Raw genomic sequence first — 15,042 nt, 5'->3', positions numbered from 1 at the left:
CAACTAAGTTTTTTTTTTTTTTTGGAATGAGCTTTCACGTGCATGCACACTTCCTCAGATACACTGAAACACTTCGTGCATGCACACAAAAGCTCATACCTATGACAAACGTAGTTGGTCTCTAAGGTGCTACTAGAAGGATTTTTTAAATTTTGTTTTGAAGTAATACTGTCAGACCCAGCAATTAGCTTAATTATTAACTCTGATTATGGGTTGGTGTGCTCCTGCAAGTGAGAAGGAAAGGGGGTAACCCAGGAGAGCAAAATGCTGCGCAGTTCCCACCTGCATAGAGTTAGAAATGTCACAGCTCAGTCCTAAAACTTACCCTTCTTATTTTTATTGTTTTGGCATTGTTGTTCTCAATACAGGCAGATGAGGTTTTTCACTGCCAGCCAGCAAGTGTTTAGTAGCCTTCTCTTGAGATTACCTTATCAGATCTGAGGGCATTGCTGATTTTCTCTTTTCTTCTCTTACCCAAACAGTCTATTCTCATGAGTGCAATGTAACATTTATCATTGCTATCTTCTTCATCATCATCATCATCATCATCATCATCATCATCATCATCTGTGGCTCCACTGGTGAATGTTTTGCACCAGTGGACCATTGTTACATAAACAGGCTGATGTTAACTTTGCTGCATATTAAATGATGCAACCTGTTGCAGAACGTGTTTCTGCTAGCATAAATTTAACTGTATTCCTCTGCTTTGCAACATTAAAAGTCACCCATCCACTAGTGCAAGAGCCACAATTCTACAACCTAATGTAAGTTGTTGTTTGGATAAAATGGGATAGCTGCATACACATTCTCCTTGCTGGCAGCCATCTGTCTCGAGAGGCAATGGAGTGTGTGTCTGGGGTGAAGTCAAACTGCTGTGTTAGCAGCACCAAAGTGACCTCCTCGGGGTGCAAGCCTGGGCAGTGTGTGTGGAGGTCCTGGGCTGCCCAGATGACAAGATCCCCTTCTTGGGACTCACTGATGGGATCCAAAATAAAAATGAAAATCAGAGCAATACATTTGGCACCAAACGTCTTTGGGACTCCATTCCAGATTTGTGTAGGACAGGCATGTCCAACTGAATGTCTGTGGTTGATCACCGGCAGATCAGCGGCTCCCCCCAAGAAGCTAAAAAACTATGGGTCCCCTAAAAAAAGCTCAACAACTTTGACCTGAACTACCAAAAGCAGGGGTTTCCTTCCTAAAAAAAAGCTCAGCATCGGTTTCCTCCTCCCTAAAGAAGCTCAACAACTTTGACCTGAACCCCCCAAAAGGGGGGGTTCATCTGAAGAAGTGTGCACTTCATCTGAAGAAGTGTGCATGCACACGAAAGCTCATACCAAAATATAAATTTAGTTGGTCTTTAAGGTGCTACTGAAGGAATTTTTTATTTTCCCCCAAAAGGGGGTAGATCACTGCCATTTTTTTAACTCTGTGAGTAGATCACAGCCTCTTAGAAGTTGGCCACCCCTGGTGTAGGGTTTACTCCTGAGCTTTTTCTTCTCCTGAAGATATTCCACAAGGCAGCAGAGGTTTATGCTAAGAGTTTTCCTTCTCCTAGATGGGCTACCTTCCCAATTTGATGAGCCTCATCTGCCCCTCACTTCCATCTACAGCATGCGCAGAAACCTCTTGGTCATTGGACCCATTATTGGTCTCGTCAGCTCAATCCACCATAGCCTGTCTTCACATGGAGGGGACGTTCCTAACTCACCCAGGTTTTGAGACCCATGGGCTACCCTCATCTGGTTTAGAGCATATGCATTGCCCTGTGATCTTTTGAGGAAAAGTAGGGTTAACATGTGATTAATAACAAAGGCGTGTTAAGATAGACAAAGCTCTGTGAGGCTGACTCTCAGGTGAGCATATCTGGGACTACAGGTTTAGCAAGCATGTAAGCTTGTTCAGTTCATTTGGCCATTGCTTTCTGAGTACATTCCAATGACGTCTTTGCTTCCAAAACCCAGTCGCCAAATAACTTTCTGAATGCTTATCTTTCCTGTTGGAGTTAGTTAAATTTAAAGGCTATGGCAGTTTTGTTGTAAATATTAATTTCCTATTCATATGAGGTATGGGAATGGATAGTCATGAACGTAAGGGAGAAGCACTGATTAAAAACAGTGCCTGCTAGGTTATTCTGTTTGCAAAGCAGCTGATAGATAAGGCTCAGTGCAATTTAACTTCTTTCTGTCTGACCGTGCACAGCTTTTGGACAATACTTTCATTCCTTTTAAAAGAATACAAATGTCTACTTCGCTGCATCATTAAATGGAAAATAATAATTGTGTGCTCCAAAATAATTAAAATCCACCCATATGGCTACAGAGATGTCTTGCCCATGTGATTAGGCATTTTTAAATGTGTTCCTGCCGGTGCCACCATCAAAAACTGAAAGGTTAAAATGTGGCACGTCCTTTTTTTTTTAACACTGGTGGCTTTAAAGCTAGATTAAAAGGGATGAGTTATGTTTTTAGTAATGGTAGACCAAGCAGCACACTGAAATTAAATGAGTTCAGAGTTCATTAGGAATTCCCCACTCATGTACAGTGGTTCTCTTGTTTCTGCAATAGCGCCTTGATGAGAAGCAAAATGCTCGTTTCTCCCCCAAACTGCCATGTGGGTCCATTTTTCCCATTACGCACTAATGAGAATCATCAGCTTCTCCTGGTGGGAGGTTGGACCTGGCAGAGTCACTTGATTAAGAAGAGAAATCTCTTCTGAATCAGCATTGTGGAGGCTGAAAAGTCTTTGTTTTGCGTATGAATTAGCCCACTTTCTCAGGTGCATGGTGTAACCGGTAATGTGCAATATCGATTACTGTACATGACATCCTAAAAGATCACTTAAAAAAATAAATGGTTTGGAGAAAAATTTGGTTTGCAGGGTCAGGGAGTAGGATCTCTGTATGTTTTTAGAGGAGGGCCGTGTCAGTGACAGAGCACAGCAAAGCAGAGGAGGCACAAAGTGAGTTCTTGAAAGGGCAAGTCCAAGTACAGCCAACCCATAAAGGAGCAGCAGCAAGAGGACGAGGAGGCAATGGCTATGCTGTCTTGGTTGCCTCTCAAGACTGATGCCCTGCATGCACAGCTTTATTTTGTGCTATTCAGACTTTTTTCGTGTGAACCACTTGCAGTGTTCGAAACTCCCATTGTTCTAGGCGCATTTTGTGACGGAATTTCATGAGCATGAACAGTTTCTGAGCTCTGGGTGAAATACTGTGCCTAAGATTTCAGACTAAAACTGCAGAGTGGAAGGAAAGGAGGGCCTTTTTCTGCCTCCCCACTTCCAGCTACCCTCCGAAGACTGGAGAAGAGACTCACTTAAGAGTATTAGGGGGGTGGGCAGGGGAAGGACTAGACCATGTGAAAAATGAACATGATATTTTAGCTGCAGTTCATTCATTCTTATAAAAAAATGCGTCTGGACATTCCGTTGTTGCGCCCATCACCTAGGTTTAAGGTGCCATTCAGCTCCTAGTTTTCATATCTCGGTTTCTAACACCGCTTGAGCCCAGATGCATTGGGGAGGGGAGGGGGATGTGGTAAATTGACTATGACATTTTTGCATGCAGGACATTCCAGGTTCAGACCCTGGTTCAGTCTCTTGGGTGCTAGGACTGATCCCTGCCTGGGACTGCAGAGAGCTTCCACCATCCATAGTAGACCACAGTGTGCTAAACCAATAAGGGTATAGCTCAGTGTAAGGCAGATTTATTTTTGAGAAGAAGAAGAAGAAGAAGAAGAAGAAGAAGAAGAAGAAGAAGAAGAAGAAGAAGAAGAAGAAGAAGAAGAAGAAGAAGAAGAAGAAGAAGAAGAAGAAGAAGTTTAGCTGAATTTCTCAGGCCAAAGATGGCACCATCGTAAGAACCCTATCAGTTTTCTGTATCTGCAATACCACCTTCTGCCCGTCTCAACTGGTAGTGTTGAGAGCACCAGAGACAAGATATGGTAGATGTGCATAGAGTGAGATACATGCTTTGAGTCTTCCAGCACCTTGTAGGTGTTTTTTCCTCCCATTGTACAAGAAGGTTGCTTTGCTTTTATTTATAAGTAAAAAAAGTCTCATTCTCACTCATGGGTTGGTTATATTTCTCACAGAGACCTTCAACTCAGCTGTCCAATTTCCATATAACTTGCTAGATGCAAAGGTAGCATCTTTTTTCCACAGTGCAGGTTTCGGGTTGATGTACTAGCATGCAGTCACTCGGAAGAGAGAGAGAGAGGAAAAAGTCGAAAGAAGCAGAGCTTTTAAAATACAAATGTTTCAACTTCTCTGTGAGACGATGCATGCCTCTTGCCTACCCATGCTCTAGGTACCAACATGCACCTTTCATCTCCTCTCTTGTTTCCTTCTACTGTTATTTTATGCATGAGATTTCTCTCCCTCTTTCCTTTTCAACTGTGTGCTTGGCTGCCTTTTTTAAACTTAAAAGTTTCGCAGTTGTACTGACTTCAGCAGGGGGAGGGTGTGTGTGTCTGTGCGTGTGTTTTGCATGCAGATTACAGAATGTCACGGAGCTGTGGTTGTTCGAGGAGGAAAAAAATATATATATAACGTTGAGTTTCAGCTGCTTTTGTTTTGTGCTTCAAAGTGTGAAAATACATGGCATATGGAAATGGTGTTCTCTGATGGCCTTTGACTTTCCTTCTGGAGCATTTTACTGACTATGCTGTGTGCTTGAGGAGAAGGGTAGCCATTCCCCCCCCCCTTGCAAAGTACGATTAATCTCCTAACACTTGTTAATAGTATTGCTGTCCTCCTGAGCATGGAATGATGCTAAGTCTTAATTCCTTTATTCTTACAAATCGATTGTATGATAATAACGTGACCTGCTGAGACTGTAATCAACTCTGTGGAAGGAACCCTTCCAGTATCTGGGTTTGAATCCCGTTTTGAAACCTCATTATTTTTTTAACAAATATGTCAGCAGGTATCGAAAGGTTTGAAAATATTCTTCTATCCAAGGTTGTAATTAAATTACAAATTAATGGATGTACTAAACAAAATCTAGGGCATGATTATCCTTGGAATGTATTAGCCACCATGGTTGGAATTATGGAAAACAATTTGCATTTCACATAATATTTCTTTCAAAGGGAACTCACTGTAAAGGCCTGTTTTGTTTTTCTTTTAAAAATTATAATCAGATATCTCCTACATTGAAACCAAGAACAAGATTTTTTTAAAAAATGGTTTACATTTTTAGAAAAATGAACTAAAAGATTAAATAGATTAAATTGCTTCCTCAATGTTATTAAATATGGTGGGTATGTTTTGGGTTTCATTCCAACAAGAAATATTGGCTGTTGGTTCATTAATTTTAAATATAATTTATGGTATACATATTTGGTTTTTTTACATTAGATGTTTGTATGGAATATATATATATATATATATATATATATATATATATATATATATATATATATATAGGGACTCTTTTGCTGAAAAATCCTTTTTTTGAGAGTACTCCTGTCCCCACGAGTGGTTTTTCTTGAAACGTCCTTGGAAGTTTAATATTGACTACTTTTTTCCTCAGTCTTGTATATTCTTGAATTGTCTTTTTCCTCCATTTTCTCCGTTCTCAATCCTAGGTCCCCTAACAAAGAAACAGACAGATGATTTAGGTGATAATGAAGGTGCAGAGGATGAAGGTATTTTTTCCCCCTGCCAAACTGATTTGCATGACAAGGACCCCCCCCCTTGAAAAATCTTTTTTCTCCCCTCTTTTTTTTTTTTACTTCTTGTCTTCTTTTGAAGATTTGTTTTTTTTTAATTCCCATTTTTGATGTGTTTTGTCTTCTTGCTTGTTGTTACATATTTTAATTTTTCTTAAAAGAAAGAATGTTGTTAAGTTCTTAAGATAACAGTGTTTTAAAACAAACAAACCCGGAGGCCATTTTACTTTTTGTTTCCCCGGAACAAACTCCTGATATGTTGCATCCCACTTTTGACTGAATTTTGTCCATGATAACTAACACGCTTTGGAACGAGTCTCTCTCTCTCTCTCTTACACCTTCTTGCATGTTTTCTAACCTCTGTTTCTGTATATTTCACCGAATACAAAAGACTCTCTGTTTTTGTTTCTTTTCTGTCACCCACTTAATGCCATTATAATAAATACGGAAATGTTGTGTTTGTTGGGGAAGGAATGATAAACACTGTGATAAAAGTGTTTCCCAAGCAACTGGGTTTTCATGACTGCAACTCTTTGACTCCTGCTTCAGGCCCCGAAAATGATATCACAAACCCTTCTTAACCTTAGTAGGCATGACAACAAGAGAGAAAACTCTTAAGACCCAGTTCCCAGTCTAGTCTGAATTGACAGCCTTAACACGGAATTCTAGAGACACGCACGTGAATTTGTCTTCGTTTGTTAGAGAGATTTCATAAAATACATTTTTTAAAAAGTATCACACCCTTCACAGGCAGAGCCCTGCTGGATCACACCAAAGGCCCATCTAATTCCAGCCTTTCCAACCAGATGCCCTTGGGAAGGCCAAAAGCAGATTCTGAGCCCCAAAGCACTTCCCGCACCTATGATTCCCAACTTTTGACAGCAGAGGTAGAAATGGCCATTGATAACATCATTGTCCATTAAATTATCCAATCCTCTTTTAAGGCGATCCAGGTTGGGTAACCATCACTACGGCTAGTGGAAGCGAATTTCTCAGTTGAAATCCCTGTTGTGCGAAGAACTCTGTTCTTTTGACTGCCCTGAGTCTTCCACTTGATGCAAAACCCTACTGAGAATTATTTCTTATTCAGATTCTTCTAATTTAACTTCAAAGTATCCCAAGCAGGCCTGCTGTCCATCTCTTCTCCAGGGCTCAAGGTTGTGGACTTGGGGCTGGCTACGGGGTCATGCCCATTGTTCGTGTTTCAGTTTATGTGTGGGGAAATGTTGATGTCCAATCAAAGCAGTCCTTGGGTTTCTCCCATTGTCCGGAAATCCCCAAACATCTCATTTCCCATAAAATAGCAACAGTGCCCTGTTAGTACAGTTATTTATTTAACCTTAGCTTGCCCTAAAACAGGGCTTCCCAGCCTTGGGGTCATATCATATAACTCCTGTTTACGTTAATGTGTTCATGGTTGAATAGCAATCCTTTCACTTATTTCTTCCTTAAAACGAGAATTAAGAGAAGTGTAAATTGAGGTCATTGGTAGAGCTTACTTTCCCATAGTTCATTTCCCCATGCTTAGGAGGGTGTATCCTTTTGGACTGCTCTTGTCCTAATCACCTTGCCTTCCACGCAGACCTGGGTCTTACATTATTTTTTCATCTTGCCTACATCTTTAAGATACAAATGTGCAGTTTCTGCAATGGGAACGTCCTGTTGGTACACTGCCTAAGATTTAATGTGGAAGGAGGTTATTTGATTCAAACAAAGTTGAATCTGTGCTAGGAGCCCCAAATCAAGGCACACACCGCCTTGAAGTGCTTCATGTGCTAAAGCACAGCTACTAATGTATCGAATATTTCCGTAATAGGAAACCACCAGGGTGGAGTAAAGGGGAGAAGGGAAAGCAAATACCAGAGATGGAGAGGACTACCATGTCCATTTCCACATGCTTGGGTCAGTCCCAAGAAGAACATAGGCAAGCATGGAGAAAATGGGCAAAAACGAGGCATACTCAGAAATTGGCCACTGCCAATGCTACTTTCTTCCCCCTGATGCATGACTAACCATTCTGACATTGCAAAGAATTGCATCTTTATCCATTCCGCTCCCCCACTTTGTACACGCCTCTTTAAAATGTCAGTGGGGATTATAAACTATTGTGCCTCATAATCCCTATAACTGCCCACCCATTCCAAATAATATCTAGCCCCACATTCCTTCACTCTGCAAGCTGCCCTCAAACACACACATTGTGCTTTGTTGGATTGCATCCAAAAAAGTCCCAAGGAGCATGAAAACAGAGTTTGTACAGTGCTTTATAGATGGGCTGCCTAGCAGCTCTCTTCCTTTCCTTTGCACAAAACATTGCTGAAGCGGAATAAGGATTTGGGTTTTGGGTTTTTATTTTTATTTTCTTGTGCAATGCTGTAGTGTGCAGCCTTGCACAAATAGTATCTCACCATGGTTCATGGAGCCAGTACCATGTACTGAGTCTGTCATGTACTTCAAAGCCATCCTGTTTTTGTTGTCCTTCACAAATGCAATACAGTGGTACCTCTAGTTATGAACTTAATTTGTTCCGGAGGTCCATTCTTAACCTGAAACTATTCTTAGCTAGAGGCGTGCTTTCGCTAATGGGGCCTCTTGCTGCCGCTGCACCTCTAGCACACGATTTCCGTTCTTATCCTGGGGCAAAGTTTTCAACTCGAGGTAACTCTTCCATGTTAGTGGAGTTTGTAACGTGAAGCGTTTGTAACCTGAGGCGTTTGTAACTCGAGGTGCCACTGGTTTGTAACTTGAGGTGCCACTGTAGGTCTATCAAATTTCTGGCCACTAGACATCAATATTAGTTATACGCGGCCTGCTCTAGTATGAGGTGTACAACAGGCACATTGCATGTGGAAAAGACATCACTTTTGGATTGCTTCATCAAATTGTCCACTGCTTTCAATTCATGAAACCATCCCTCTATTCCCCAACACACATATTCTGATACATGTTGTTTGGGTGTCTTTGCAACCCTGTTAACATTCTAAATATAGTGGTCCCCTGCCATAACCAGAAATTAATAAAAGCATACCATGCGATGCAACACTTAGAGGTTTATAAGCACAGTTTTTATTCAATTAGCAACCGGAAAAGCCTGTGTTACTCACAGATAATTTTGAGAAATAGTTTCAAACCCCAGCTCTTTACACAGCGGACCTTTTGTAGTTTTCCTAATTTGCCACATAATTGCAAGGGCAGGCTCTAATAGCTAAAAATCTGTTGAGTTAATCAGTACCTTTCATTCGTTGAAAGAGCTGAACATTCAAGCCTATCAGCTCAAATCCAGCTTCGGCAGGCAGCGACAGAATGGTAAGAATCAGAGCGCACTTCAGAAGCTTCTATGATACGAGTTAAGTTGCATCTTCTCAGCTTGTCATAGAAAACCACCCTTCCCATTAAAACTAGGCATCCTAGTGAAGTTTTCAAGAGCTCCGTCTGGAGTCTTAAGTTCAAAGGATTGTGAACCTTGCATCAAAGCTCCAAAATAATTCCAGGACTTGGATTTCAGTCTGAGCTAGAGAAGGAGGCACGACTTCTGTGCCTGAGAATGGCTTTGGAGCAGCAAGAGAAACAGAGATTTCATGGCCAAGAAAAAGCTTCTGTAAGCCAGGGATTGTGGGTTTTTGGCAGCCAAAGGCAGAGCACACTGACAGCTCTGACACCATGTGTGGCTTCCAGTTGCCAAAATGCATCTCTCTCAAACTGTAATGGATGACTTGGCAGTTCTTCGTGGACAAATATAAAAAATGAGGATGTTCTGAAAGCCTTTCCACCAAGATGTATCAGTTTACCTGAAGGGTCCTTCATGAGAGCTGAGTGTGTTTCTCCCCACCCAGCTTTTTGTCCCTGCAGCCACTTAAAGCTCTCCCCATTCAATTAACACTGAACAGGGGAGAAATTAAAGAGTCTTCAGGAGCAAAAGCTGCATATGGGAAAGGCCTCCCACAACAAAGGACTGCTTGTGTAAGATGGTAATCTGAGCTGGGTAGACTTACCTGTTCCCTCAAGTGATTTTTTTGGTGTTTTTTTGGCCTCTTAAAATAAATTAGAAACCTGTTGTGAGGAGAGCAAGCGATAGAGAAGCCCAAGAATGGCACACGATAAAAAAAAAACTAGTAGCACACTATAAAACAACCACCCATGTACTATCTGAAACCAAAGGGGCGCATTGGTTGCTGGATGTGTTGTCCCCCCCCCCCCAAGCTCTCCTACCCCTCTGCACTGAAAGGAATGGAAAATGTAAACTGCACTTGCTTGAACACACAAGGCCTTAAACTGTGGATAGGGCATACACACTGCCTTAGCAGGGTTTCCAATTGCAGTGAGAAGGTCCAAAACCGAAGTTCTTAACCTGGGGTCCATGGATGGGCTTCTGGGGTCTATCAATCAGACACAAATTCCCCCCTCAGTGCAATAAAATTGTGTGCAGAATTGTGTGTTCATGTGCGTATATCTGGGAAGGAGATCCATAGTTTTCATCAGATTCTGAGAGGGGTCCATGAGTTTATTTTATTTTGGGGTGGGGGTGGGGTGTAAAAGCCTGAGTGCCCAGGAACATTGGAGGTGGAGCTTGTGCATGTGCACCCCTGCCTACAATTTGAGACAGGGATGGAGAACCTGTAGGCCTCACTATTGACCCCCATCAGCTTCCATAAGCCCTGAACATTGACTGTGCTAGCAGGGGCTGATGGGAGTTGCAGTTTAGTGACACCTGAAGGGTCACAAGTTTGCCTTGTCACTTTGACTGGGAAGTGAAGCTAGCATTTAGACATTAGATGTGGCACTGCTACTCACAAAGTTGGGGGACGAGGCGCACGTGGTGATGTCACATCCAGATGTTACTGAGGGGGAAAGAGAGGCAGTGTACTGGTTCCATTAGTGGGCCTTTTTCCCTTTGTAACATATGGTTTCTGCCCTGAGAGATTGAAAATGGAATGTCTGACTCCCAAGGAGAAATGAAACCCTGAGCTAATAAATCACAAAATGTGACAGGAAGGAAACTGAATAAATCTGCTTAGCAAATTCAAGGAGCATAAATCCAAAGGTGTAATAAAATCCATATCAGTAGATCACTCAAGAGATATCATATTTCCAGCCAATTTCAGAGCACCTCTACAGCTAGGAAGTGTACTTCAACCACATCTGTAATAATAATAGGTGAACCGTTTTCCTTTCAATGTTCCCTTCCACTTAAAAAAACCCCCCAAAAACCATTTTATCACTTCCCATATTCAACTTTTCCCAATCCATGCAGCAATGAAACCTTAGGCTCTACCACTGACCCTGCTCTAATGAGATCATTTTTCATTTTTTTTTTTACTTTCAGAAGACCCCAAAGGCACCTAGTGTACATTACAGCCTAATGATCTGTAGCTCTCTAGTTTCGTAACAACAACAACAAAGTGGGAAAAGTAACTATATCAATTTCTTTGTCTACCAATGCTTACCATGGGCAGCGCTGGTATTTTTCCATGGGAATTATTAGCAGTAATATATCACAGATTAATGAAACTCTAATCACAGGGGCAGGGGGGATTGCTCAACATTCTTTGCCACCATCGACAACTCTTGAGAACCGTATCCTGGCAGCCTCCATTTCTACCCTCTTTCTGAAGTGATGCTGAACTAGATAAGCCTTTGCTCTGATCCAGCATTCCCTTCTTGTCCATGTTCATGGAGAGCGCAATCCTAAATAGTGCTACTCAGCAGCAAATCAGTCTGTGTTCAATAGGTCCCCCCCCTACTTAGAATGTTTAGGATTACAGCTTGGGCAAATATCACTGTTGACTAGGGAATTGATCCCAAGTCTCCCCAGTTTTGATCCTGTACACAACTGTACCACATTAACTCTCCCCTTCACATGCAGTTGAGCCTTGCATGTACTGTTTTACACGCCATTCAGATGGACCACCCCAACATGCAAGGCTGGCATGTTGGGTGAGTTTGGTACTTCGCATTATTGACCAAGTTTTGCCTGGGTTGACCTGAAAATGCTGATATGGCAATAAGGTCCAAGAAGGAGTTGGTGGCAGTGGCAAGCCTGCCAGTTTCCCTGCTGCAGGCTTTAAGCACATATTTATATTGTGCAAGATACAGAACGCACAAACAGAAAAGGCTTTACTGCCCCCATTGTATGCCCATGAAGAGCCTCCTGGTTTAAAAATTCAAATGATTTGTGCTTTCAGTTTTGCCATTAGCTGTGTTTTTACCCCCACTTGACAAAGACGGAGCTTCCACCGAATTATCATAATTGTATTGGTAACACTTGAAAGTATGGGGAGAATAAATCCTGACAAAGCTTTCGTGAAAATAGCTCCCATATAATTATAAGCAATGAAGGGGCTGCCAGCATTTCCATTGTCTAGCCCACATTTCCAGCAGCAGGTAAGTTATACAAGAACGCTTGTCTCAGTTTAATTAGGAAATTCTTCAGCAGCTTTCTTAAAAAAAGAAAAGAAAGTCTAAAACTGTTCCCCTGCACAACCCCCCCCCCCAATTCAAATATATATACAGTGGTACCTTGGTTCTCAAACTTAATCTGTTCCGGAAGTCCATTCCAAAACCAAAGTGAGCTTTCCCATAGAGAGTAATGCAAAATGGATCAATCCGTACCAGACGTTTAAATACAACCCCTAAAGCAGCAATTTAACATGAATTTTACTATCTAACGAGACCATTGAGCCATAAAATGAAAGCAATAATCAATGCACTGTACTATAAAATAAATAAGACAGTTTTGCAGATGATAAAAATTAAAATTAATTTTTTTCTTACCTGCACTGCTGATAACCATTGTTTGGATGGGGGGCTTTTATCCATTTCTGCAACCACACAATCAATCAATCAATCAATCAATCAATCAGTAGCTGAACTGGGTTCCACACAGTCCCAAAAACAAATTATCCGAAAAAGCCTCAAAAACAAAAATGCAAAATAAATAGCAAAAACAAAAGCGCCAAATACAGTGGTACCTTGATTCTTGAACTTAACCCGTTCTGGAAGTTCTGTTTGACTTCCAAAATGTTCAAAAACCAAGGTGCAGCTTCTGATTGGTGCAGGCGCCCCAGAAACAACACCCGACAGCTGCATCGGACATTCAGCTTCCAAAAAACGTTCAAAAACCGGAACACTTACTTCTGGGTTTCCGGCGTTCGAGAACCAAGGTGTTTGAGAACCAAGGTACCACTGTAGTATTGGTAATCTAGAAAGAGGGCACACAACTTGTCCAGCAGGCAGTGTCATGACCCCTGAGCCCAGTAGTGATCCAGACACAGAGCTTGAAGATGCAGAGGCACCACATAAGGAGCTGGGCCAGGTTCTGGTCTCTGAGCTGACAGCTGAAGATAAGAAGACCACTATGCCCAAGGTTGTCACAGAAAAGCCTCAGGAATCACCAGCAGTGGCAGACCTTGGGTGCCCTGTACAACACCACCATTTGGTGCCCCCCCCCCGTGCTCCATTCTAAATCATAGTTGGCGCATCCTCTGCAGTGCCCCCACGGCTCCACACCCAGTGCGACAAAACTGGTCATGATCTCCTAAATCCGCCTCTGCCACCAGGGCCTGTTGGACCAGAGCCTGGACTCCTTAAATCACCTTCTCCTGATCCTCAACATCCAGATGTCTCCCACTTCTCATCACCGATCCAGGGAAGGTGGCGATGGAACCAAGGAGAAGTACCTGTCTTCAGTCCAGGAGGCTGTTCTATCAAGGCTCTCTCAAGGGGGTGAAGTATGGAGGAGGCGCTTGGAGACAGATGGTTAAGAGGCTTCAATCTGCTTCTAGCCTTTGCCACTTGGTGCATTCATTCTTCAGCATTGGATCTGAACATGAAATGCAGAGCCAGACCCCAGCTCTGCTAGGAACCAGGAGCCTATACCTAATTCTAAAAGTTCCAGTTGCCCATAGGTGATATTTTGCCTATAATTTTCCTGATCTGCTAAATTGGGACAAGGCACTGCTACGCCTGACATGGCTCCCCTTGCATATCTTTCTGGTATAATTCCTCTGTGTATTCTTGCCACCTCTTCTTGATATCTTCTGCTTCTGTTAGGTCCTCAATACATCTCTGCAAAACAGTCCAAACTTTATGTGAACATATGCACAATTGCAGTAAGTTTGCTTTTATGTGGTGTTTTCTCAAGGTGTGTTTGTAAACTGGGTCATGTGAAGGGGGTCTTATCCCCCAAACAGCAACAGCAGCAGCAGCAGCAGCAGCAGCAACAACAACAACAACAACAACACTAGAACATAGAAGGGCCCTCCTGGATCCGACCAAAGACCAGTCTAGTCCAGCATCCTGTTTCCATGGTGGTCAACCAACAGCCTATGTGTAGCCCACAAGCAGGAAACAGCACTCTCCCCATTTGTGATTTCCAGCTATTGATATTCAGAGGCGTATTGCCTCCACAATGGAGGCAGAAGAAGGGGTTATTCTTAGTGCTTTCTTTCCACTTTAGAAACAAGACCGAACAATTTGGAGCTTCAAAATCTTAGGAAAAAAGATGGAATGAAATTTTCCAAAGCACCCCTAAAGTCCTTTGGGAGTGGCAAGGCATGGATTAAACTTGTAAAGTCTATTCAGACATAACACCACATGAGTCCGAGGGCTCAGTAACATCTGGATACTGCCTACATCTCCTGCCAAACTTCTGGGGAAATGCAAGACTGGGAGTAAATGTTCACACTTATTGAGAAGGGGGAAAACCATCTCTTGGTTCACAAAAGAAGTGGATTTCCTGTAGGTCAGTGCTGAGATCTTTGACAGTGCAGTGTGGAGAAAATTTATATCATCTCTATTCTTATCTGCCGTGGCATGTGGATAAATTGAGAGGAGTTTGCAGCACTGCCTGTCCTTAACCTTTCGGAGCATAATATTCAGAAGGAAGTCATAAAAAAGGCATTATGTAGGCTGAATTTATTCAAAAAAATCCTTTATACCTTGAACTTTGCTTTATATTTGAATGTATCGCTGTGTGTGTGTGTGTGTGTATGTGTGTCCCCGTGTCCCAATTTTCCTTGAATTACCCCAGTTTATGTGTGCATATATGTACATGTTTTTGCCACCAAAATTTCATTACTATTCACAGTTGGTGCTCTGTGACTTTAATTAAAAATGAATTCTTAAACAATTTCCAAGCATACAATTAGCCACGTACGGTTTCTGCTGCGAACAGTCATTTAGCGATCCCCATATTAATATTTTATTATTTCTTCCTTCACTTTTGCATCTGTAGAAGGAAGCAATAAATAAATAAATTCAGAATGCTATGCTTTGGGCAAATAGCCACCAATAGCTGTGCTTGGAAGGAACGAGAACTAATCCACAAGCAGCCTGCCTCATTGTGAGGCTTGGATGCAAACATGCC

General features: G+C 42.1%; 1 protein-coding gene across 1 annotated transcript in view; it reads left to right on the top strand.

The window, feature by feature from the left end:
* NLGN1 (neuroligin 1) overlaps nt 1–15,042 on the top strand; it is a 600,845-nt gene that overhangs the window by 316,301 nt on the left and 269,502 nt on the right. Inside the window, exon 3 of the mRNA XM_060274357.1 lies at nt 5,595–5,654. Coding sequence (XP_060130340.1) covers nt 5,595–5,654 — 60 coding nt within the window. The remainder of the gene's footprint in view (nt 1–5,594; nt 5,655–15,042) is intronic.

Source organism: Zootoca vivipara, chromosome 5 (assembly GCF_963506605.1).
Source record: "Zootoca vivipara chromosome 5, rZooViv1.1, whole genome shotgun sequence".
NCBI lineage: Eukaryota > Metazoa > Chordata > Lepidosauria > Squamata > Lacertidae > Zootoca > Zootoca vivipara.
The sequence above is the reverse complement of the archived record's forward strand: the minus strand, read 5'-3'. Positions and strand labels throughout refer to the sequence as shown.